This window comes from Calidris pugnax, unplaced genomic scaffold, assembly GCF_001431845.1.
Source record: "Calidris pugnax isolate Ruff unplaced genomic scaffold, ASM143184v1 scaffold178, whole genome shotgun sequence".
NCBI classification, from domain to species: Eukaryota; Metazoa; Chordata; class Aves; order Charadriiformes; family Scolopacidae; genus Calidris; species Calidris pugnax.
Genome location: NW_015090986.1, coordinates 2,973,354 through 3,001,079, shown reverse-complemented (window position 1 = coordinate 3,001,079; position 27,726 = coordinate 2,973,354). Strand labels below are relative to the sequence as shown.

At 37.1% G+C, this 27,726-nt stretch overlaps 1 protein-coding gene across 3 annotated transcripts in view; it reads right to left on the bottom strand.

The window, feature by feature from the left end:
- Window positions 1–27,726, bottom strand: part of LOC106894931 (lysine-specific demethylase 4C-like) — a 215,556-nt gene that overhangs the window by 68,266 nt on the left and 119,564 nt on the right. For all 3 annotated transcript variants that reach the window (XM_014953965.1, XM_014953967.1, XM_014953966.1), the window contains 4 exons: window positions 26,884–27,100; window positions 25,884–25,960; window positions 7,891–7,946; window positions 4,646–4,754 (listed from right to left, as the gene is read on the bottom strand). In XM_014953965.1, coding sequence (XP_014809451.1) covers window positions 4,646–4,754; window positions 7,891–7,946; window positions 25,884–25,960; window positions 26,884–27,100 — 459 coding nt within the window. The remainder of the gene's footprint in view (window positions 1–4,645; window positions 4,755–7,890; window positions 7,947–25,883; window positions 25,961–26,883; window positions 27,101–27,726) is intronic.

The window sequence follows — 27,726 nt, the reverse complement described above, 5'->3', positions numbered from 1 at the left end:
TTATCTGCTTTGGGTAAACTGTTAGATGCTGTTAAACTGTGTTGGGATGGCAGCTGACACACCGCACTCATTCATGGCAAAACTTTTTCTCCAAATCATATACTTGTTCCAAATTGTCACCAGCTGAAACTCTGCATATACTTTTAAACAAATGTCATGTGGTATCCCTCCATACCATCACTTCTCACCACCTTTGCCTCCCTTTTATCTGCTCCTAACATTTTCACTGTGATTAAGTAGTATTTAAGTTTTTTATTTCCCATGTATTTCTTGTCTTTTTAAACTTTCTTATATGTCTGTTAAATTTGGAGACCACTGGAACAGAAACCATCTGAACTAAGTCTACAAAGCAGGTAGTATACTGTAGTTTATGTAAAATATTGTTTTAAAGTATGCGACATGGTAAGGTATATTGATCCAGCTGTTTCATTTACAACTGTGCATAAATATCTGAATTCAACATACTTGTTTCCTAGCTTAATTACCACAAATTGTCATTCCACATGACTACTGGGACTCAAAGTGTCTGATGGACGTGACTATCCAGGCTAAATCTAAAATAAAGTCTGACTCTCTGACATCAGATACCAGGACAACCTCATTTTCCCATTCACATAAGTTTTAAAAGAAGAGAAAAGGTACAGTCACAGAGAGGTAAAGTGGAGAAACTACAGTCTATAGCATCTTTGTGAGATGCCCTCTACACTGAGGTTGCCTGGGAGGCCTCTTGTTTTCAAAAAGTCAACTAGAGTCTATAAATATCATGGGTGTACACCCCTAAAATGTAAGTGATGATACAACCTGTTTTATTTTAACACAGAACATATCACTTTTTTTTTTTTCTTTCACATTCCCCTATGAAAGACAAAGCATGAAATTTTCTATTAGTATTGACTTGGACTGTTTTCATCCACCAGTACTAAGGAATAATTTTCAAAATAATTAATTTTTAATGAACATTTCCCTGTCATGTAAATTTTCAGCAAGGATGGGGCATATCACGTAACTTACTGAAAAAAGCTAGGGAAATATGAAAACATTTTGGCATTCCATGAAGACCCACTAAGTTGCAAATATATAACAGTTGCATAAAACAATTTTAAGGCTATGAGCTCTACTGTAAGCATAATACAAATATTGATTTTTACTTTGGAAGAAATTAGTATATACCACATATTTAATAATGGAAAGATTGATAGGATACACACTGATTCCAACCCAAAATGTCTAGTGAATTAAAACTATTTAACAGCAATCAGTATACATACTGGCTAAGCAATTAAAAACAGCCTACCAATATGTTCATGTTTGCACAGATGTTATTTAATTTGTCAAAAATAAAACATTGACTTTTTATTTCCTGTGATATTCCTTTATAGTTGCTACATTAAAGAAAATGTCAGCTCAGCCTCTACAGATCTCTGAAATCAGTAGATGTTCTGCTTGTTTGGGTTTCTTACCATTTCAGAGAGAGACACGTGAAGGAGGGGAAGGAAGAAAGGAGGAGGGGAGGGAAGAAGGGGGAGGATGGGGACAGAAGGATAAATGCTTAAAACAACTAGAGCTATTTGCTCCTACATTGTAAGATCTTGTTCTGGTTTGGCATGCTAGAATGTCATCTATTCTTTTATATTTGTTTCCCATTGTTTTCTGCTCATTTTAAAAAACTCAACAAAACACATCCCAAATTTTATAAAGCAGAGATGGCATAGTAGGACAGCTCACAATTATTACCTATCCCACACTTAAACATAAACAGCATTATAAAGATAGGCCCAAAAATGTTTGGTTTGTTGGTTTTTGTTTTTAAAAAAATGTATTATTGAGCTTATGAAGGCTTAATATCAACAAAATATGTACAAAACTTGCCTTTGCTTATACAATGAACATTATCTGGCTTTGAATGATGGAGACTGATGAACAAAATTACCCTTAACCTAACAAGCTGGATAGCTGTGAAGCAGGAATTGGCCACTGAAGATCACTGTCAGTGATTGCTACAATTTCAAAGGGGGAAGACTGGTCCAAATCAATTACTCACAGATTCCCAGAGTTAACATCGAAGCGTGAACAGTATGCTTTTACAGAAGTTAACAGCAAGACAGGTGATATCAGCTGTCTACTCCAAAGTATAGAGTATATGACAATGGAGAGGAACGAAAGGCAAGAATGGAACTGGGGCCAAAGTGGGGGAAGAAGGGACAGGAATTGCTGGAGAAAGAAAGAGAATTAATTTAAATATAATTCCTTGGGTTCCCCCAAGGCAAAGCAGGTACGAGAGCATAATTGTTATTCTGCAGCATCAATAGTCAGAAAGGGAAAACTAAAATAAGGACCACATTTGATTTGAGGACAATGTGGCATAAATACACAAGGTTATTGACAGTAAACTCTTTAGAGAAGTAGGAACCCCATGTTTCAAAAAACAAGAGAAGTAAATTACAGAAAGCATCTAATACACAGGGCTTCAGAGAAAATATGATGTACCCATATATTCTATATAATATCTATTTTTTAATGCATGTCTTTTAATTACAGAACACTGTGATGTTATTCAGGAGACATAGTTTAACTAGGATATTCACTGTGAAAGACACCTGAGTAAAATTATCAGATATAGCAACTTATTCACAAAAAAAGCCAAAATTTAAAAGCAGAGACTCCTGGTGGTTTTAGAACAGGTTTTTCTCTGCTCCTTTACCCAAGAAGCAGCATTTTATTGGTTTATTGACATTAAATCATTACAGAGCCTTTTGAAATGGTCAAACTGCCTACTTCCCTTAAATTGATACAAGTCTAGCTATTTCATTATAAATTCAATGTCAGAAACTAAGTATTGGAAAAGAAAGGTTAAATGAGCCAAACCAGGATTACAGTGCTTCCTTCTCTCACAGCAAGGCTGTCCACTACCTGCAGCAATACTGCATTTATGGCTGTTATAAAGTACCCTGCCTCTCGTTTTTATTGTATTCAGCTGAGTTCCTTCATCACAACATTCATTCCACTCAAGTATACAAACTCTTTTACTTTAAAAAACAGCATTAAGGAAAACAAGTACTATATTTCTAAACATCCAGGGATTCAGGAGACCAAAAGGGTACATACAGTTTAATACAATCTGTAGTGCTTCAATGTCATTTCACATTGAAGGAGGCTTCAAGAACTGAAAAAGCACTAAGGACTAGCAATCATCTATCAACTGAATAAAAGAATAGAAGCAAAAGCTCTGTTATAAACAACTGATTAACATAATTTCTTCATATTAAGTAGAAATTACCTAGGAACTGTAAACCATGTAACTTCGCAAATTTTGGCTCCATACCTTTATAATCAATAATTTAAAACCAATTCAAGCCTTCTCCAAAAGGCTCCTATTACTCTTATACAATTCAAGTCACGGACAGCCCAGAGAATGAATTTCAGCTTCTGGTAAATTAAACAATTAACAAACTCCAACAAGACACATATCACTGACTGTTTAAGATCCTCAAAAACTAAGTCTGAACACATTAAATTAATTCTCAGTCCTTCTACAGGTTGGGTTTTTTTAATATAATAAGTTACATATACTCTTTAGAAATGTGTTTTATGTTATTTTTAAAAGGACATGTGAAAAAATTTTAAAACTTTGACCACAAATTTAGAATGGATTACCATTTGAAGGACAAGCTATCTCCATTTAAACTAGTCAAAATTGCATCTCCACATTTAGAAATACAGCTACAAACACAAAAAATAATGAATTAAATGAAATTACGATGTAATTAAAAGATGAATAGTTCCAAACGATTGCGTATAAGGTCAGGGAGACCAAGAACCACTTTGAAAATAGCCTGGGGCTGACCCAGAAAACTGATGGTATCTTTCCTTAAGATTTTGAATGGGCCACTAATCACTTTCTTTCTATCAAATGATACCACAGTAATGCATATGCTGACAAATTAACACATGTAAGACATCACAGAAAATACTGTTACATTGCACTTCGTTACATTGCATATCTTAGGTTTGTGTACATCAATGTTCTTGAATGACACTGTTATTCTAGATGTAACACAGGGTGCAACTGGTAGTAGCTGATGTCTTTTTATTTATGTTTTCCACCAGCGTTTGAAATTCCTCACGAAAAAGAGTTTTTTTCATCCAATGTAATGTGTGATCTGTTTTGTGCACATTTTTCAACACCCAGATGGTAGAGATACCACCTAACAAACAGATCATACATCCTTTTACTTTCATAAATAGTTCCTTGAGGCAAAAATACATAATAAAAAGACCCCACAAACGTGTACCATGTGATGCTCCCAGTCTGTTTGGGTTTCAACACTGTCATCACCAATACAGTTCCAAAACTGAAACTTTTGCAGTTGACATTGGTCAAGTTTCTTATTCTTGTTTTGGGGGAGGGCAGGTTCAAACTTCTTTTAATAAAATACCAAAGGCTGTTAACAGTGTTAATGAATTGCCATTAGAGGTAAAAAAGCCCATCTTGATTAAACCCTGTAAATTTATTCCTTACCTTATGCATAGTTTACTGCTCTGTACCTGGCAATAATCATCACAGTTCAGATTCTTAATACATTTCAAATATTGGAAAACCTTAATAGCAAAGAATATATTAAGCATATATGAATATACTACTCACCAATTTTAATCTTTGCAAAGGTATTCTGCCAGTGTCTATCGGTGTACGTTCTGTGACATTACCAAATCTGACTTCTGGGATGGCAATTGCACATATTACATGTGCCCACCTGTGAAAAGTGGCAAGTCAAGAATACCACCAAAAAACCCCATAGATATACAAGTGTTTAAGGTGTTTTGTTATCTGCTCTGTGTTTTTTCCTAAAAGACAACTATCTCTAGACACTTCCTTATTAGGATTTCCTAAGCTGCTTTGCAAAATATTTTAAAAACCTTACAACACATAATTTGCGTAAATATAATTTCAGTCGGGGGTTTTATTGCAACATTTTTTTAAGCATCTTTCATGTACAATTTATTAAGTACAAAGGTTTTGTAGTTGTGCTATCAGGGTGTAAAAGACCACACTATTTGATTCATGTGCAATGTATCACCTAGAGCATTTAGGATTAACATTACTCAGACCTGAATAACTATTCTTAGGCAACATACATGATCACAATCAGTCATACATCTATTGAACTGTAAACCAAAGCATATCAATATATATATATCTTCTGTTTACAGAAACCAAGGCATAGAAGTAGCAAACTGATCAGGCTATCACTGTAATGCCCAAGATGAACTGGATCCCCTTTAGCAGTGAAAGCACCTCTCAAGTGCCTAGGACATGTGCAACTTCAGGAAATAGGTCCGATGTGTCAAGATGATGCTACGTACCGCCTATACTCAACAGAAAGCACTGTTACTTTTTCCAAATGCTGGTTCAATACATATATCTCAAAATAAGAAAGGGTAAATAAAACTAAAGAAGAAGTTTGACACTAATATTAAAATTGCACATTATATGAAGTAAAAGAGAAGCTAATGACATTTTTATTAACCAAGAGTAGACTTTGAGACTACTGCTATAATCGTTTTTGGGACAGACAACTAGTAAATATGAAGAAAGGGAAACATTTCCATTCCTTGACTCATATTTGCTGTATTCTCAGTCATTCATTGCACATCTTTTCTCATTGCTCTTTTTTGTAAGCCCTGAATGCCATCCTCACTCCACTTTCTGTGTACCTCCAAAGTCACACATTACATGTGCATCTTAGCAGATTAACACAAATGCAGGCTGGAGCTAAAAGAGATAGAAGGTGATGCAGCAGAATAGAAATAATGTTTCTTCCCTGCACTAGTGTGGTGCTATTTCAATAACTCATCTTTGACAAAAATATCTGGTATGGTATAGTATGATATACTGAGACTAAACAAATTGCTGTCATGTGACGTTAAAGTTGTATTGGCGAAAGTGTGAAATAAGAGGTGTATGTAAGGACGACATATCAATTAGCAAGTTATACAGTGCAGCCCAAATGAAAGCGGGTAAAGCTTGTAGATCTATCATTTTATCATGGTGACAGTTTTGTTTATGTTCTAACTTTCAGAAAAAAGGCTTGCTTTGAGACTTTTTAACTTTTAGTAACACCCTTTTTCTTTTCATTGCTGCCTGCCTGCAAAACTACATTGTCTTACCATCTAAGCTTTATGGGACAGAAATGCTATAAATAAAATGCCTCTTCCATAAATATTCACTCAAACCTTTATACTCTGACATCTCTCAATCCAACAGGACTCAAAACAATCGCTGTGTTCTGCTGAAAAGCAGGAAACTCAGCCTTTCTATACGGCAATTTGTTACCCACCAACCACCCTCCCCACACCACGTTTGATTCATTAGCTTTTAAATCTAAGTAATTCTCATCATATACATCTCTTAATCAGTATATGAGAGGGAAAGATGGAGGGAAGGGAATGCACATGTTGGATTTTACACTTGTTGGAGAAAAAAGTATATAACCGGAACATACTCTTCCAAAAACTCTCAAAAGTTTGGACTGCTAACTAATGCTGAAAGATAGATGAATGACTCAAAAATGTGTGGCAACAGTAAGGTGTTACAGAAACAGAAAAAAAGAGTTGAACTACTTTTACAGAACTCTTATTTCATAAATCCATAAGAGAAACCTACAGAGGGATATAATGCAAAACCAAAGACTTCAGGTATAGTTATGCAGAAAACGTAATTTTCTGCAAACCTCTGTGGATTTCATTTTCTACAAATACATCTTATGAAACATTTCTAAACCACTTTAATTAATCTACAAAGAAAGACATATATATTTTCAAAGACACAACATGCAATCTATCAGCAGCAAATATCAAAAGAGCATCACAAATTCTACCGACATAACACTTTTGTAATTTTTATTTTTTTTGTAAGAAAAGCAAGTAGCAAACTTAGGGTAGTTTAAAACAGAACTAAAAAGCAGCTGAGTATTTTCATGTCTTGGTCAAAATCTCCATTAAACTGGTTACAGTATTAATGCTTTCTGAAGGTAAGATCTGGCCTGTAAGTTTCACGTAAAACCTTCCCGGAACTGGATGATTTACAAGGGTCATGCGACCAATTGCATAAATTGGTCATATAAAATTAATAAATAAATTCTTGCCTGGTAAATGGAAGAGAATGTTGCAGTTAGATCACCTCTTACCACTGCATTCCAAAGGATTAAAGAAAGAGATATACATGATATGCTAAGTTACTATAATAATTTAATCAATTATGAGAAGATTCAGAATGCATAAAGACTAATCCACTATTGGGCTTGAAAAAATATTAAGATCAACATTTTCCATTTTATCTGTTAGGGTTACTTGCTATAGTGTTCTGTCATCCAAATACAGAGAAAAATACTCATGCTGTTAGCAGCATGATGTCAGCCACAACCTTATTTTTGAAAGAGTATGATAGAAGTGTATTTAAAAAAAAAAATCTCAAAATCTAAAATTATTTTAATGTGATTCGTATAAATTAATTAAAAGTACTGTTTCTAGAAGTTCAAATGTAATGTGTAATCACAAATTTTCAGGACCAAAGAAGAAAATACGTTTCGCTGTTTGATAAGGCTTGCCCATGCAAACAATGACAAATGAGCTCTCATTTACTTTCTTTACATAAAGGCCAGCAGAATAGAATTTGGAACAAGACAGTGTATGCAAATACTAAAACAAATGTACATTTTAGCATCTAACTATTTCACAAAATGCCAGTGGCACATTTCATCAGGAATAATTTCAATTCTGCAATGATTTATCTTAAAGGAACACTGTCAAGTAATGAGGTTTAAATATGGGAATGGATTAGGAATAAAGTTTAAAACAAGCACACACAATCCCAAAGGATATATTACTTACTTATTGTCAGTAGTTTGCTTTAATGCACCACCTCTCAAGTTGCAGAGACAACATTCCTAAAAAATAAAAATAGTGTAGAAAAAAGTGAGCTTTATTGACTGATTACAAATCAGGTTTATTCAGCTGATTTTAAGGATACGTAAATTACTAATGTAATTAATTACTGGGTTACAACCTGCCACTTATAAGCATTGCATTTCAATACAGGAAAAATACAGGAATAGCAAAAAGAAAAACAACTCAAAAGACCTAAAGAGAAAAAAAAAATTAAGTATTACTTAAACAAAAGTGACAGAATCACTTTGAAAGTGATACCAAATAAAAAAGACATTTAATCAGTACTGCCATAGAAAGGCTAGAATTGCCATGCAGCTTACTAAGGTAAAACCAAGCAAAATGACACATAATTAGTTTAATAGAGGTTACTGAGAAACTGATTTACCAGCCATTGATTCAACTCAATTACTTCCAAAACCTGCTTGTTCCTGACAGTTCTCAAATTTATATAGCTCCAGAATACGGGGCAGGTTATGCTTTTTGCAAGAGTTCCCTTTGCTGCACCTTCTCTGCCTTGATCTTCAGTATAACTCTATCTGCTTTCAGGTCACTCAGCAAGGCATATTTCAGTGGTTCCCAGATAATATACCAAACAAATAGGGCTTTTCCTACCGCTGCTTAAAACTGTGCCTTTGAAGAGACACACAGGCTTTTCTACTTTCCAACCCTTCTCTCTCTCTCTTCAGTCTCCTCCTTTCCCGAATCTATCTTTCCCCCCAGTTTTTGTTTTTTTTTTTTCCATGTCCCTTTCACAGGAACAGATAAGGAAGTGTTTCCAATGATGGTTATTTTTCTTCCTGCCTCCGTTTTTCTGGTCTCTACAAAAAATTAAGTCAAGACATCCTATGACTGTGTATCTATACTCAGAAAGAGAATTTGCTTCTTGAACCTCTAAATTCAAGTGGCCCTTGCAGGGCAAAAACAAACAAACAAACAAAAAACTTCTCTGTCAAAGAGAGATCAAGTAAACAAACTTCATGCCATTCTGGATTCACATACCAAATTAAGTTTAATGTGCCACCTCATGTTTTAATTTCAAATCATTACCCTTTGTGATGCTGTTCAACCACAACATATATCACCCCTAATTAATAATCATGGAATTATCTTCCAAATATTTGTAGGGCAGGGCCAGAGATCCTCAGCCTGTGGATCCCTCACTTTTTTTTTTTTTTTAATTGAGGCACTTTCTTCATATTTGCCATAAAAATCTTTTAACTGAGTGCTTCTCTGTTTTGTAGTGGGGTTTGCCCCTATTTTATGAGCTTTGATATTCTTATGCCAGCTTAATTTGAACTTCATTACTTGTATAATGACAGACTTTTCCTGCTTCTAATAGGTATTTTTTTTACTTTTAAGGAAAATGTGAGATCTAATCATCTACTGCATAACTTATTGATGCAACTAGAGAGAAAGTCCAAGGCCCTAAAGAAGTTCCACAAATAAATTAAGCTAAAATACATAAGAAGATGTTGCCAATAAATTTCTTCTGAACGCTTCCTGTCTTTTAACCACTGTAAAAAAAGGCGGGGGGGTGTGGGGAGGGGAGGAAGAGAAAGGGAAAAAAAAATGCAGCCCAGGAAAAAAGAGAAGGCGGCGGTAAATATCCTCATTAACAGCCAAAAAAAAAAACATTTCCCCTATGCAGAAACTATAGGAACCAAATTTAATCCCTTTTCAAAAACCACCTATACAAATGGTTGGCGAGTAGACAGTGGTGGTGGGTAGTAACTGTTCACTGTCTCCTGGAAAGTGCCTTATTTATGCCTGGACAGTGCACACTTATGCCTGAATGAACTAGAAAATTTCACCAGTGTTCATAGCAGATCAGAGTTGGAAGGCCCATTTTGTAAATCATGTCTGCATTGTCTAACTCATTGCCTGTATACACCCATGCAACATGGCTGTTAATTTACCTCCAGTTTCAACATACTATAAGCAATGAAAACATAGGGGACCTGATATTTAGAAAGATTAATATTCCTCATACAGGTATACCTGCCATGGATAGCAGCAAAATCACATGTACAGTAGCAAGTATTACCCATGTTCTCAAAAAGAAAGTGCTTGTGCATTCATGTGTGTCTGCTGTTAGCCTGTGTGTAAAAATCAGGATAGGAACAGACTTCATTGCAGAGCATCACCTCAGAATATGTTCAATCTCTGATTCACTATTACTTTGCAAATCCTTTAAACAAGTAATTTTATCATTTGTATTTGCATTACATAATAATTTCTTAAGCATATTATTTTATGCTTATCTAAATTAAATCTTAGACCATTTTAAATTGCTCATCTGCTTAAAAAATCTCCATAACATTCTAGAATTACAAAAGAAAACTCTCTTCCAGTGTCTCTATAAAGTAAGACATCTCCATATAATTTGCAAGGTTTAGCACACTAACTCTCACTTCATCTTTTAGCCTTTTTGTGGAGACAATGCATATTTTTTTCACAACAATACACATCATATCCACGGTTTCTGGATTGAACACTTCACCTTGCTTACAATGCAACTGCATTTTGCAACCAGCATTCCTAATCTGATTTATTTTTCATTTCTCTGTTTCAACCACTGCTAGAGACTGCAGTAAAAGCCTGAAGTCAATGTGAATTAACCATGCTTCCTTTGGTACATACATCCAAAAGATAGATCACCTTTTTTTGGAATGATATGCCACTACTCAGCCATAGATGCATATTAATTACTGTTGCATGGATAAATACCACACAAAACCCAAGCATGTTCACACTTATTTGTATTTTAAAATGAATGCATTTGGTTGTCTTTGAGTATTTTTTACACTGCCAAAATTCAAAGTCATATTGACAGTAATGCTTACACAAAGCAGTTTTCACACTTCCATATTTGCATAGTTACTTCATCAGCAATAGCATTCTGTACAAGACAGGAAGCTGTTCAACACAGCAAGGCAACGGAGTTGAGCCAAGCCATAGCAGAGGGATATTTAGTAAGTCATGTAACATAGCATTCTGTACAAGACAGGAAGCTGTTCGACACAGCAAGGCAACAGAGTTGAGCCAAACCATAGCAGAGGGATATTTAGTTAAGTCATGTAATGGTTATTCTTATGGACAACTATGAACATGTCCCACGTGTTCCCTTTTTCGTTAAACTGCTGTTTCTCCTTGCCTCTAAGACTCTAAATTACAATGTCATCTCCAAAGAATTGTACTTATCCAGTTAAATTAAATATATAACTTATATCAGTGGAAGAAGACAAGGTAAAATAAAACATATATTATTCCTAATGAATTTTTGAACTACTGACAGAGTTTCAGTAGTTTCCTTACAAAGCATAGTCTCCATAATCAGTCTAACAATCTCTTGAACATCCCTGTCACTAGGAAATTTGTCGTAACAGCTAACCTGAAGATTCCCTGTGGTAGCTTACTCCTTTTTCTTTTTACTCTATGCATCATAAATATGAAAAACAGATTTGTTCCGTTCCTTTTTGCCATTTTCCATCTACAGCCACTTAGTAGGTTAAACAACCACAACTTGTTCACCTACTGTCTTCCTCTGGGGCCATGTTTTCCCCTCTGAAATGCAATGAGGGCAAAGCTTCAATGATGTCAGGCAAAGCACGTTTAGTGGATACATCTTGCACCCCACATCTAGATGTGTTCACACTGTTCACCTGTGTTCCATAGTGACTTGTTAAGCTCATATACTGCAACTTTCAGGGCCTCTTCTACAGCACTGGGTGGTACCATCGCTCCTCATTCCTTTATATTCTAGCTTCAGAATGTTGCATTCTTCCCTATTGAATTGCATCCTGTTTTGTAGAATATCTTAATAATTTATCAAGATCTTGTTCGTGTCTGATTTACCTTACTTCAAAGGCTGTCCTCATAATTGCATCCTGTTTTGTAGAATATCTTAATTTATCAAGATCTTGTTCGTTTCTGATTTACCTTAATTCAAGGGCTGTCCTCATTAAAAAAAAAAAAAAGAAGAAAAGTTTGTATTCAGGTAACATTAGTTGCAACAGCTTCTGCACAAGGGATAATTACACAGGCTGCGGTCAGTCAGGGCAGGAAGGAGAAGACAGCATGGTGTTTTAGAGATGCCACTAAAATCATGAGGGATTGGAAAGGACTTCACTAAGTACCCCGATACACTAGCTAAGTGTTTGCTATCAAAGGAAAACAGAAAGCCCCACAAAAGTGCTCTTCACAGAGGATATGACTGTTTGCCAGATGTGGATGCTAAAATTTTACATAATTTGAAAAAAGAAGCTGCTGAGTTCATGAAAGAGAAATCCAACAAAGGTTACCTTTTGCTTAGTAAGTACAAAAATACTGTCTTTAGCTAAGGCAGTTTCTTATTTGTATATTGTATGAAATTGAGAGAGCATTAGGGAGTGCTTGTCCAAGATTTACATTCTTCCCCAGATACTCAGTTCCAGGCTGTGGTAGAGGATAACAGGGTAGAACAGACTAGTAAGATCTGCCATAATTAATTAAACCAAATTCTACGAATCTGCCATTTTTAAGCTTTACAAAATATATTTTAAAATGTTTTAGAAAAGAGACCTAGATATTAGGAAAATCCCATTACTTGGCACTGGTAAGTATACGCTGCAATTTACACTATATACAATACACATTTAATTAAATTTTCATGTGTTTGTAAAATTTGTGATCCTGAAAAACAAATCATGCACTCACCAAACATTATTTTATCTTATATTACACTAAAGGTATTGTGATAACTTTATTATTACAGCTTTATTTAACAGTGACACCTGAATGAATCAATTCAATCACTTGAAGCAGTGTGAGTATTGGTAATGTCTTCTGCACTGAGTAGGACACTATTTATCTAATTAACAATGTCTTTCCAATTTTTTTTTTTAAATCAACTATTTTCCCTGACTTTTCTATTGATTCTGACTAGTGTCTAAAGGAACTCAAAAATCTAACATAAGTGGTTAGGACTGGTTTGGGTTTTTTTCCCAAATATTTCTAATAAGAGGTCAGAATAGTTGTTTCCAGGTTTAAGAGTCACCTCCTATAAAGCTGTGTCACAATAATGCTGACTGACTAGTCTCACTTAAAAGTAGCTGTTTGGTAGAAAATCATAACTAATCAAAACAAACATCTAATCTTGAACTTTGCTACAGCAAAGTCAAATATATAAAAATTGTATGGCTAAGGCTGACAAACATCTCTTTTCTTCAAGCTACTCTGGTGTTGTTTTTTTAGAGGAACCTCTGAACTGAAAATAGACACCCTTAGTCTCCCACCATCTCTCTCAATTACCTTGTAATGCCCAAGGTCACGCTTCTTAACAGTATTAAGACAGATGTGTATTTGGATATGGCATTGCTGCCCTTTAGGCTATTTCTGTAGCCCTACCCTGCAAACATTCAGTCTGCCCTGCCCTTGATTCAGGGATGGCCTAAAATTTCTTTGTAATTGCAGCTCCCAGGTCGTGCCAGGCTGAGGCAACAGTATACAGGCCAAGTAATGTTTTGTTGTGCTGCCCATGACATAGCATCACTGAGAACACTGATCTGCAAGAATGCAAAAAGCAGGAGGGAGCTTGCTGGGATATGGAGACCTGGAGAAGGAAAGGGAAAAGAGGTAAGATGGGGAATGGGAGTAGGGAGAGAAGTTCTGAAGCCAAAGAATTGGGAACTGGTGGGGCTGAGACTGAAATAAGAATCAAAACACCCATTACAGGTAATTGGTCTAAAAATAACTCCCACACTTGGCAGGGGGGGACTATGTGTCCTTTCTCACTAGAATTTGCATATCTGCAGTAAAAAACACATATAAAGTATGAAATGCCTGAATATGAAACACTTCTGCAATAGTGGTTATTGGTCACTAAATTTTAGAAAACGTTTACAGTAGAAAAAGCAACTGTTCCCCAGCATCTGAAAAAGAAAGATTACAGACAATTTCCCCTTTGAAGAGAATTCCAAAGGACTGAGATTAGCTGTTTTAAGAAGCCAATAAATAAATACTGAAATTAGGTACAAATGCAAAACTGATCATTCTTCCTGCAAAATATAATGAAACTGTGAAAACCGCTACCAGAGGATAACACTGAGTCTAAACACCCAGCAAACACACAAACAAAAACGGAATGATGGTATTTCTACTGATAAAAAATATGTAGGAACATTCCCATTATTTTAAGACAATGGTTGGAAGTGACAGTAAATACTAGATTTAAACCTGAATATCTTTAGATTAAAATTTGTAGCTTCAGGAACCAGCTGTGCAGGGCAGGATATCCTTTACTGGCTATTTCCAACTTTTTTTAATCCCTCAATGATTTTGCAGTAGTACTCCTGGAGATCAGATATGGTCTTTGAGGACAGATTTAGATTGGACGAGATTGGTGGTGGTTCTCTGGTACAATTCCAGCTCCAAGCAGGGCCAGAATCGAAGCTGCATCTGATTGAAATCCTGCTTAATCCTGCAGGGAATGGACAACCCCCTTCTTGGTAAAATGAGAATACTCAGACACCTGGAGGTGCCCAAAGCTATCAAGCCTTTTCATATAGATGTCAGTAGCAAAGGTTGGCTTGGTGAATTGTGCTGAAGGGAATCTGAGGTCAAAATGGACTTTGGGTCTGAGCATTATGCCACTTATGTTAAGATGGTATTCTCCAGGTTTAAAGGTCTTCAATTCAGTTTCTGTGACAGCATTAGGGAAACCCAGTTTTTAGAAATCTGTTAAAATGTGTTGTGTCACATGTTTTTTACAAGCAATGCATATCCTGTTAGTAGACTAATATCAAAACCAGAAATAGATATCATGCTCCCCACCTCTGAGTCCACATATGATTACCATCAGCATTTATAAGTAACTGTCACAGTAAATCACTTTTCCGCAAAGAAGGTTCAGGGAAATAAAGATTTAAAAAAAAAATTAAAAAAACCTCAGGCCTCACTTTTCTGGAAAGAAAAGAGGAAAACAGAAAACTTAAGTTTTTAACCTTTCCTGTTATTACTAGATTTTTATGCCCAAATATTTAATTTTATTAGCAATATCTAAATGCTTTTAAAGCTTGGTAGCAAAACCAGTTTGAAATATTAAGACACTGTATACCAACTCACATGTAGTGAGTTAAATTTGGCAGTTATCAGGCTCTGAAAACAGGAGTTTATAAAGGAAACGCTGACACTGTATCAGTGAGAAAGGCAACACTATAAAAAGACTGTTCAAAACCATTATTTTCAGTAGGGTGAAACAGGGCAATTTCTGAGCTAGAATGCAGAAAGCTCTTACGTGCCACTTTTCTGATGCCTTGCAAAAAAAAGAAAAAAAAATAATCCTTCAACTGATGTAATGGGCTGATCTAAACATAAACAACCCAGAAGTCTGAATATCAATAGTAAAATACAAAGCATGAAAAAGCTCACCCACAGAAAAAAATAATTCTGCTAAAATGCTTAACACCTCCTCTTCTACACAAAACCTGTTCTAATAAACAGTGCCAACTGGCCAGATTAGGTACTGAACTATTTCTGTAGCACTATGGTGGGTTAGAATAATACGTGAAAAGTCGTGCAGCTTCCTTAGTAGCCTTATTAACATCTAGCTTACTATGAAGTAAGACATTGAAGTGAATTTACCTGCTTTCTTACTTGTTCTTCTTTCTCTTTCCTGTCCCAAATCCTTTTGCCCTCTAAATAATAAAAGTACTTGCGTTTACGTACTATAGCTACTAGGTGACCACATCCTTGCACATTGCACAGTTCGTTGCATTCTCTATAATGCCAGTCATTATTCTTCCTGACTTCACTAGCTTTCTTTAGATGAAGCATTTAAGATTAATGAGGCGTTTGTTCTCAATCAAGGCACTTTGTATGAATACAGTTACACTTTCAGAAGCCATGCAGATGACTTATTTAATATTATTGGATTTTTTAATTGTTTTGGGGGATTGATTTATGGCCATTTTTTGTCCATTAGCATAGACAAATTTGGTATCACTCTTCTTTTTTGTCAATAATCGTTATCAAACAGGACCTACTGCCTAGTAAAATACAAAGATATGCTATGTTATCATGGATCCAAGTGCACCCTGGAAGGTGAAAATTTGACATAAAATATTGTAATGCATATTACTTCAGTTACTTCGAGATATTGCAACTACTAGAAAACAGTATGCTTCTGAATCTCAAAGGCAGTTTCTTCTGATAGTAAAATAGCATCTCCATCAGAGAAAAGTTTGGCTCTGTAAATCCATGTCCACTTAGGCAAGTTTCCATATTTTAATGATGTTCATAACTGAGATTCACACATAATGCAGTTTCATTCAGCTATTAATACGGTTTTCATTTCTATAGTGCTTTCATACTTTGATGCTTTTTTTGCTTTCATACTGATAGGCAAAAACTTACTTGAGACCAAAGTTTCTATAGAGTTAACATAACTGCCGGGTCTTTATGAAAGTATCATTTAACAGAACTAAAACCAATACTTAATTACCTAAAGGGAAGAATGGGAAGGAACCTTCCGTCCTAAGAAATGAATTCTGAACTTTGAACCAATGTTTGTACCAAAGTTTCATAACTTCCAATTTATTCTCCACTGCACAAACCTTTTCCTCCTTCTTGTTTTCCAGTCAACCTTCCCTTCATGATTTAAAGCCTTACCCAGAAGGGAATTCCTCACACAGGCCTTTTTCAGACAAAACTCCTCCTTCTAGGAATCAATGTGAAGAAGGCAGCAAACAATTTCAGACATTCAGGAAGCTGGTATTTACTGATAATTAAATCTTTTCATTTTGTGCACTTTTCTGATGCAAGAATTGAATTTTTAAAGGCATGGGGATATATGATTCCCACAGTGAGTCAAATCACAGTTTCACATCTTCTGTAACAGCTGCAGTTTTTAGGAATGCTTAACCTTAACAAGAATTTATATTAATACGATTTTTTTCATTTGAAGTCTGAAGCGTGTTAGTTGGAATTTAAAATACATTCACTCTATATTCCCTACAGGAAAAAAAAAAAATTGGGCATATAAGTAATTTTCTTTAATTACATCTCCCACTCCAGAAAAACTTATACTACTACACAGCAATTTAAAACACAATTAAAATATTATATGTATTACAACAGATACAGAAAAAAAAAAAATGCTGGAGAGGTTGGCACAACTAACAAATTGCAGATTTTTTTAAAAGGGCAAGTAGTACTCTGGGCAGCAATATATTCAATTAAGTTGTCTTTTTTTATAGATGTACAGAAGATTGGTTAAAAGAGAACCACATTTATCTTAAGTATAATGCTAAGATTTGGTAAAAGTATTGTACTATTTTGAAGTGAAAGCTGTTAAGATAATCTAAGATTATTGTCCAAACTCTGAAAAGACAGAAACATGATTGTAAAATGACAAATAGGACCAAAATATGCACCAGGAATTCTCAATCATGCTGATGTCAGCAATGACATTCCATAAAAGCAAAAAGACAGTAATAAATTTAAGTTGTATATCAAACTGATAATTTTTCTCCAAAGAGAAGTATAGGCACATTGCTTTACAATGAATAATACTATTCAAACAGGCCAAAGAGAACCAGAGAGAACCAAGAAAAAAGAATCCTCAGTGTCTATCTTATCCTTCTGCCTCAAGGCACCATCAAGCCTTCCTCAACTATACCTGACAACATGTTTTTAACTCCACAAAATCCCTATATATCCTATTCCAGTAGTTCACTATTTCTAGAAACACAAATTAGCACAATTTCCTGGTAACATATTAACATAAAATTCTGCTGATGAAGTTTAAAGCTCCTACAGGTCATCTTGTCCCTAAAATGAGTGAATGGCAATTGATTGTGTTTAACTGTGCTATACCCATATAATTTTACAGGAGAGATGCAACTTATTTCCTTTCTGTCTCCCCTTGGCTATACTAAGAAGGTTAATTCTTTTCAATCCTCCCTTAGGGAATGAGTGAGTTCTGTCAGGAAGAGTTAAAAGAATTTTGGTGTTGGTTTTTTGCAATTTCAATTACACCTCTTGTTTACTTCCATCCCATCCAGGTACAGTTTTTTGAGCCACATGTGTTCAATGTTAGACTCTTTAGCTCTCATCAAAGCTGAAGAGAGCAGAAAGATTGTTCTATGTGTTTTTCAGGCTTTACTTGCAGTACAAGGCTCAAACATCCTGGTGTGATGGTTCAGATTCTGTAGAATTGGTGACTTACATTCAGTTTGTGACCAGAGTGGTCACAATTGCAGCCAGCAGAAGTAGCTGCTGCAGAGGTAGGCACTCCCATCTAACGTACGTATAACTGATAACTCCTCTCTAAATATTGTACCTATCTCTGTTGAATTCTGTATGATTTATTTTACACCATTTCTTCAATATAGTAATATTATTATTGTCCTACAAAATCATAGGACCCAATCCAAATCAGTAACCGAATCCGATCCAAAACAGTAATCCTAGCCCAAATTAGTAAACCTCAGCCTACTCACTGCCTAGGGCCCCTAGAACTTAGAGAAAATGCATCAGAAATGCCTCTTAGTAATTCTTTCACTTCAATAAAATATTGAAATAACTGAAGAAAATATTATTTTGAATAATATCCGAAACACACTTGAGAGTTGTGAAAAAGCTTTCATATATTCTGTAAGTTTAACACTTTGGTAGTTTCACGTGAAATATACTCCTCCATCTCCTGTGCAATCATCTTAGACAACTGTTACAGTTTGAGAAACCCACAACCATTTACTGTCATTTAGACAATTATTCTATAACCTGATGACCCCTCCCTACCCAGGAATGGGAATCAGACAACGGCAAGAAAACCTGAGGGTTGAAATATAAACAGATTAAATAGAGTAAGATTAAATAATTAATATTAATAACACTTAAAAAAAAAAAAGTGATGCTGACACCAATATAAAATGTACAATGATTATACTCAGGCAATTCTGTCCACAGGAAGCTGTGCATTCCCAGCAACGGACAGCAAAAGTTGGACACTTTGAGCGCTACGGCTTCAGAAGGGAGGGAAAGGCCCAGGGGCCCAGCACTGGGGCAAGAAGTTCTCAGAACCACCACCTTGAAGGGAGAGAGAGCTACACAGGAACTCAATGATCTTTGAGGTCCCTTCCAACCCTAACCATTCTATGATTCTAAACTTTCTTATTTATATTGAAAGTGACAAAGATGGTATGAAACAATTCTGTTGGCCAGCTTGGGTGAAGTCCCAGGGTCTCGCTCCTCCCTCTCCCTGCACCTGGCTAGCTCGAAAATACTGAGACCTTAAAACTCACATACCATAGCTAACTACAAAGTAAGTATTTTCAGAAATTCAGACACTAGAGACTTCTAAAAATGTAGTTTTCCTTAGCATTAGAAGAGACCTTACTGAGAAATAAAAGAGCATTTAAGCCTGTCGCGCAAACCAGGACAACAACTTAAAGTAGACTACTTTAGATTTCCACCTGTGTCCCATAAGGACACAAAAAGTAATGAGTAAATGATGCACAAAACTTTATCACTCTCTTTGTCATTTTAAGACTCTCATGAGAATGATGGCTGGTAGCCTGAGCTACTGAGGGTTGAAAGCAATACATATTCCTGTATGTTTAGCAACTATTGATTTACATCCTATCTCTTTTGTTGCTTGAATATCAGAATTTAAAACACTATCAAAAGCTTGTGAAAGCTATGATGCATGAAATCTTTTGCTTTGTTATTCCCATGAGCTGTCACAGTAAAAAAAATCAGTTGTTTTGCTCTTAAATACATATTTCTCTGTACTCTGTTTTTGTCTAGGTGTTTAGAAATTGATAGAGTCATCATTTGATTAATATTACTCCTGGAATCTAAGATAAGTTGACTGCCACATAATTCCTTGGGTCACCCAGTTCTTGCCTTTTTAAAAAGCACCATTAAATTTTCCAGGCTGCTGGCACCTCACCTAAACTCTTCAAACTCTAAGGGATAATCTCTAATAGTTCTGAGGTTGCTTCACCATCTTCACCAGAGTTTTGAAAGACCCTACTATTAAAAAAGGAAAAGTTAATTGGGTATGATTCATGTATAAGTAAATAACAGAGTGTTATTCACATCTTTGAAACTGTTGGATTTTTGCTATTATCTTAGGTAGCAGATACCTACTATCTGTCACGCCTGCATCTTTCAGCTAACAATGAATAGTTCACATTGACATGAGAACAACATGCAATAACAAAGAATACAAGAAAGCAGACTATTGAGGATAAGTTTTAAGTAAATTTAATGCTAGTGATAATGCTCTATTCAGTCTTCAACATTATTTAAACTTCCCAACTGAATGACAACTTAAGACATTAAGAATGCTAATTTTATTCCACAAAAATAACTGAATGAAGAGCCCTCTGGGGTATAAATTCATAGAATCATAGAATCATAGAATTGCCCAGGCCGGAAGGGACCTCCAAGGGTCATCTAGTCCGACCTCCCCGCAGTCAGCAGGGACACCCCCAACTAGACCAGGTTGCCCAGGGCCTCGTCGAGCCTCTCCTTGAATATCTCCAGGGATGGGGCCTCAACCACCTCCCTGGGCAACCTGTTCCAGTGCTCCACTACCCTCACAGTAAAGAACCCCCTTCTAATCTCCAATCTAAATCTGTTCCCCTCCAGCTTGAAGCCATTTCACTCAGGTCACCAAATCAGAGATATAGAAAGATGAAGTTGTCAGCACTAACAATTTAGCTGTACAGTGATCAATACACATACAAAATCACAGCAATTCAGTTAAATACATAACAGACAAAACTTACATTAAATAAATTGTCCAAGTGGACAACACATACTGTCTAGCCTTTGCCCAGTGAAAATGGTGCTCCATTTCACTCCTATCATCTTGTCACCTAAAACATAAAATTCCAGAAATCCACAGAGTCTTTTCTCCAGTTCCTAGGGTGTGATTTGCAAAAATCCAAACCTCTTCAGATAAAATTTCCATTCAGCTCTTTTATTTATGTTTTCAATATCTCTTCCACTGCTTCAACTCATCTCCTCAAATAATTTGGCCAAAAAGTACTTTCCTTAAAAAGGACACTGAGGAGCACGGTCTGCCGGGAGGACCTGCACCAACAGCACACAGTAGACATCGCAAACAAGTGTTTGTAGTGGGTGACTCTCTCTTAAAGGACACTGAGATGTCCATTTGCCATCCTGACAGGGAGCCATGAGGGGTATGTTGCCTTCCGGGAGCTAAGTTTTTGATGTTGCTGAGAGTGTGCCACCACTTGTCAAGAACATGGACTACTAGCCACTGTTACTCTTTCATGTGGGCAGGAATGACACCACAAGCTGGAACCTGGGCAGAATTCAGGAAGACTTTGCAACCCTAGGGGTGCAAGTGGAAAAAATTTGTGCTCAAGCGATATTCTCCTCCATTTTACCAGTTAGAAAAAAAGTGAGCAGCCAGAAATGGATATATAATGCATATCAACTCCTGGTTATGAGACTGGGGCCATCATGAGGTTTTTGGCTTCTATGACAATGGGACATTCTTCCATGAATATGGCCTGTTAGAGAGGGATAGGACCTACCTGTCTAGAAGAGGCAAGGGAATCTTTGGCAGCAGGCTGGCTAACTTAGTGAGACGTGCTTTAAACTGAAGGACACAGGGATGGGGTCCAATGTGGCAATGCTCACGCCAGCTTAGCCAACTGGGGAATCAGCCAGGCCAGTGAGACCAGTGACAAATATTCCTTAGCTGACTCTTAAGATGAGATCCAGAAAGCCCTCCACCTCAAGGGTGTGAGTGGCTGTGGTGGATAATCTTGCTCCCCTCCATGGAAACCCGTCTGCTCTACTACCTCCCTGAAATGCCTGTACCCCAACGCACGCAGCATGGGGAATAAATAGGAAGAACGAGAGATCTGTGTGTGGTTGCAGGGCCACGATCTCATTGCAGTCACAGGGTGGGACAGCTTGCATGACTGGAATGACAGGCCAGTGGTGCGAGGTGGCGCAGTCGGTCTCTACGTGAGAGAGCAACTGGAACATACTGAGGTCTGCCTAGGGGTGGATGAAGAATGTGTTGAGAGCTTATTGGTAAGAATTAAGGGGCAGCTTAATACGGGTAACACTGTTGTGGGTGTTTATGACAGACCAGTGGATCAGGAAGAGGAAGTCAGAGGGAGTCTTTACAGAGAGCTGGAAATAGCCTCACTATCTCAGGCCCTGGTTCTCATGGGGGATTTCAACCACCCTAACATTTGCTGGAAAGACAAATGCAAACAGGCACACACAGTGCCGGAAGTTTCTGCGGAGCATTCATTATATAACTTCTTGACACAGGTGGTGGAGGATCCAATGAGGAGAGGTGCTGACAAACAAAGACAGACTACTTGGGGATGTGACAGATGGAGGCTGCAGTGACCATGAGAGAGATGGTGGAGTTCAGGATCCTGCTTGGAAGAAGCATGGCAAAAAGTAGAATTACAGCCCTGGATTTCAGGAGAGATAACTCTGGATTCTTGCAAGACCAACTTGGAGGAATCCCATGGGCTACGGCTCTAGAAGGAAAAGGGGTGTTAGAGAGCTGGTTAATATTCAAGCACCACTTCCTCTAAGCTCAAGATCAATCCATCCCTAGGAGCAAGAAATCAGACAAAGGAGGCAGGAAGTCTGCACAAGTGAGCAAGGAGCTTCTGGAAAAACTCAGAGGGAAGAAGAAAGTTTATAGAAAGTGGAAAAAGGCACTGGCCACTTGGGAGAAATACAGTAATGTTGTCAGAGTAAGAAGGGATGCAACAAGGAAAGCTAAGTCAAAACCTCGCAAGGGATGTCAAGGACAATAAGAAGTGTTTCTTCAAGAGCATCAGTAGAAAAGGAAGACTAGAGAAAATGTGAGCCCGCTGCTGAAAGAGGTAGGTGCCCTGGTAATGGAGGATGCTCCATTAGTCTTTACTCCTAAGGCTGGCCCTCAGGAACCCTAGGCCCTGGAAGCAGGACAGAGATCCTGGAGCAAGGAAGAGTCTCTCTGGATTGAGAAAGATCAGGTTAGGGATCATTTAGGCAAACTTGACACCCACAAATCCATGGGCCCTGATGGGATGCACCCGCAAGTGCTGAGGGTTCCATGCAGATGTTACTGTAAAGCTGTTCTCCATCATCTCTGAAAAGGTCATGAAGAACGGGAGAGATGCCTGAGGACTGCAGGAAAGCCAATGGCACTCCAGTCTTCACAAAGGGCAAGAAGGAGGACCCAGGAAAATACGCCTGATGGGATGCACCCGCAAGTGCTGAGGGTTCCATGCAGATGTTACTGTAAAGCTGTTCTCCATCATCTTTGAAAAGGTCATGAAGAACGGGAGAGATGCCTGAGGACTGCAGGAAAGCCAATGGCACTCCAGTCTTCACAAAGGGCAAGAAGGAGGACCCAGGAAAATACGGGCCAGTCAGCTTCACCTCCATCCCTGGAAAGGTGGTGGAACAGTTCATCCTGGATGTCATCTCTAAGCATGTATAGGAAAAGAATGTTATTGGGAGTGATCAACATGGATTCATGAAGGGGAAATTATGCTTGACCAATCTGATAGCCTTCTATGATAGAATGACTGCTGAGTGGATGAAGGGAGAGCAGTGGATATTGTCTACCTTGACTTCAGCAAGGCTTTTGACACTGGGTCTGGTAACATCCTCACAGGTAAGGTTAGGAGATGCGGGTTAGACAAGAGGTGGATTGAGAATTGGCTGAAGGGCAGAGCTCAGAGAGTTGTGATCAGAGGTGCGGACTTCAGTTGGAGGCCTGTAACTAGTGGTGTTCCCCAGGCATCAGTACTGGGTCCAGTCTTGTTCAACATATTCATTAACGACCTGGATAAGGGGACAGAGTGTGCCCTCAGCAAGTTTGCTGATGACACAAAACTGAGTAGCTGATACACCAGAAGGCTGTGCAGCCATACAGAGAGACCTAGACAGGCTGGAGAGTTGGGTGGACAGGAACCTAATGAAGTTCAACAAGGGCAAGTGTAGGGTCCTGCATCCAGGGAAAAATAACCCCATATACTGGTACAGGTGAAGGGTTGACCTGCTGGAAAGCAGTTCTGCAGAGAGAGACATGAGAGTCCTGGTGGACAACAAGCTGACCATGAGGCAGCAATGTGCCCTTATGGCCAAGAAGGCCAATGGTCTCCTGGGGTGCATTAAAAAGAACATGGCCAGCAGATTGAGGGAGTTCTTCCTCCCCCTCTACTGTGCCCTGGTGAGGCCACCTCTGTAGTACTGTGTCCTGTTCTGGGCCCCTGAGTTCAAGGACAAGGAACCACTGGAAAGAGTCAGTGGAGGGCTACAAAGACAATCTAGGGAATGAAGGAGCTCTTTTGTGAGGAAAGGATGAGAGACCCGGGTCTGTTTAGCCTGGAGCAAGGATCTCATCAATGCGTATAAACATCTAAAGGGTGGATGTCAAGAGGATGGGGTAAGACTCATATCAGTGGTGCCTAATGACAGGACAAGGGGCAATGGGCACAAACTGGAACATGGGAAATTCCGTCTCAACATGAAGAAAAAATTATTTAATTTGAGGGTGAAACAGCACTGGAACAGGGTGTCCAGAGAGGTTGTGGAGTTTCCTTCTCTGAAGGTATTCAAAACCCACCTGGATGCGTTCCTGATCAACCTGTTCTAGTGAACTTAGTTTTCCCCAGTTTAGGTAATACGTGGATTAAAAATATCAGTTCCTCTCTTGTTTCCTTAAGTATTCTTAGCATTCACAAAAGAACCTTTAAATGTTGATAGTGTACAAAAGGTAAATCAAATTGTTTATTGTTACTTTCAGTTTGCTAATGCTATGATTGTGAATTTCTTACAGCTGGCTTTTATAATTACAAGTAGTGATGTTTGACAAAGTGATATTGTATTTTCCAGTAGCTTGAATTCTCATTTCTTTTTCAACATATCTCAAAATTTTATGATGTCATTTAAAGATTTACATTATTAAGGCACCTGAAATACCTTCAACAGCTGACTGAAGAAAAACTATATCGTCATCAAAACTGATTATCAAGTTTCCTCAAGCTGTTTTAAGGAAAACAAATATTAAATGACTTAGCAGGGCAACTGCCACAACTGTTGAAATATAAAAAGTGATATTGTATTTTCCAGTAGCTTGAATTCTCATTTCTTTTTCAACATATCTCAAAATTTTATGATGTCATTTAAAGATTTACATTATTAAGGCACCTGAAATACCTTCAACAGCTGACTGAAGAAAAACTATATTGTCATCAAAACTGATTATCAAGTTTCCTCAAGCTGTTTTAAGGAAAACAAATATTAAATGATTTAGCAGGGCAACTGCCACAACTGTTGAAATATAAAATTTTAAAGTGTTTTTTTTTTTTAAAAAGTATATGTCTAGGGATTCTATAAACTATTAATTGTTTGTCTATTCATTACTTGCTGTAAAAAAGTATTTTATAACTTTTTAAAACAAACTAACAGGCATTTAGGAGCTTCACAATAAAAACCTCTTTCTGCTTATACAGCATAGTAAACCTTAAATGCTGTAAAAGAACAATCTCATTCTTGACTGTAATTTATTAATCTCTTTCCCTTTCTCGTTTCTCCAGCTGCCCACACATACATACCAAAAGGCTAAAATATTTAGAGGAAATCTTATTTTTTCTCTCTCTTATGTGCATTTAAATTTTCAGTTGTTTCCTTGAACAATGTTTTACACACAACTGTGTTCTGTTAGCCAATCCGTTTCTTGAGAGTACAAACCTACTACAAGTTTGTTTATCAAAATGCTATTACATTTTACATTGACATCTGATCAGTTTTTACAAATAATTTTCCCCCAACAAACACGTGTTTAAAAAAAATACACGGGCTACAATCCATATGCAATCATGCATGTGCTCCTTTTTGCTTTGCCTTAACCTCTAACGTGTTAGACAACTAAGTAACGTGAAACTTACGGCTGTCCAGGCTTCTTTTCTGCATCGGGAACACAACCATTCATTATGGATTTCATGAGGAGGAACACCATAGCAACCTAGAATAAGAAAGCAGGATTAATTAATATATCCCACCTTTCTATCTATGATATCATACAATTCAACTGTGTATAAACACTAGTAAAACACATCTCCTATGACCAAGGAAACTTTTCCAGTCTCAGCTTACTACTAATTCCCTAGCTTATGAAATACATAGACACACAGACACTCTTTCCCCTCAAAAAAAAAAGCCAAACTAAAGAGACCCACACCAAACCAAACTGAAAATCAAAACAAACAAAAAAACCACCCCAGACACGAAAAAAAAAACACCAAACCCCAGGGAATTTCTTATTTTCTGCCAGTTCAATAGCAAATCACCAATTCTCCCTGCAGTAAAAATGTACAATTGTAATTAAAGTACTGGCATTCATTCTATGCAATTATACTGCACTTCCACATGATAATTTCACACAGGCTTCTTAGAATTGACTATTCAGGCCCTACTGTCTCTAGAAGATACTGTAGAAAAACCATGCATTCATCAGTCACTCTTGAAATAAAAAAAGAATGCAAGGTGAAGGAAATGACTGCATACCTAAAGCCAACAGCAATACTCACAAGTCCTCAAATCCAGCAGGATTCACCCTGACTAGTTAATAAGGACATATTGACATCACACAGTGGCTTAAAATACAAGAAGTAAAAAAGGAATTTAACAGCTCAGAATTGACACGAGTCAGAAGTCTGTGATTATTTAAAGTTTGTTAATTCTTCACTATTTTCACAGCAATCACTTACAAGTAATAGGAAATGTAATGTAGTTTTTAAAAAAAATTAGCCAGTGATTGAGGTACTACATATGGAAAAGTTCTTCAAGTACTTTTGAAAACATACCAGAAGCCTCATTAACTATTATTTATCAATAAAACAAAATTTTAAATTACGTTTTTGCCAACTGAACAATTAGTTTATTTACTTGCATGAACCCGTACAGAACATTTTGCACAAGAAATCAGAAGACTTGTTCCATCCTCTTCAATAAAGGCATTTGATGGATAGTTTTCAGTGTTTTCTTCACTATAAATAAAACACATCTCTGGAATAAGAGGCTTAGTCTTTTCATTTTCAGCCATCAATGTTTCTGCTGAGTTTGCTTCCCCGAAAGTAGGACTCCCTTCATCATGATTGTCTGGCTGGAAAATAGACAAAATTTATATTTAAGTAAAAAGGAAGACTAATACTGACTCTCCCTTCTCTGTCAATGATGAAATGACTTTTCCCCTCCCAGCTCTTCCACTAACAATGTAACAGTTTTATGAGAAAATTAATTGCTTTTAGGCATCTATCACAGTCATTCTATAGTTCTTCCACTGTTCAAATAAATGCGACATCTAGAGTAGCACTCAGCCTGCAGACTAGTGTTATGGGAGCTGTGTTCAATGATACTGGACCTCTGTACCTCCCTGCGGGTTTAGTGCAATAAAAGTTTTTTTACTAGTTCCCATGCCCAGAGGATTCCAGTTTAGCAGCTTCAGAGGTGGTACCATAGTACCACAGCAGCATTTTTCGCTGACATTTGACACAGAAATTCCACAAGCCAGTATCAAACAGTGCTCTGCATTAGACCGTTCCTAGAGGATATTATTCTCTAGAATGCCTAAGGACTGTGAAAACACTTATTTTTTCAACATTGAGGGAAGGAGACATAGAAGAGGCTCTGATAAAAACCATTTGAAGATGGACATTTACAGAAATAGCTAAAAGATACAAACCTATGTGGATTCACCACCTCCAAAAGCGTACCTTCAAGGACAACCAC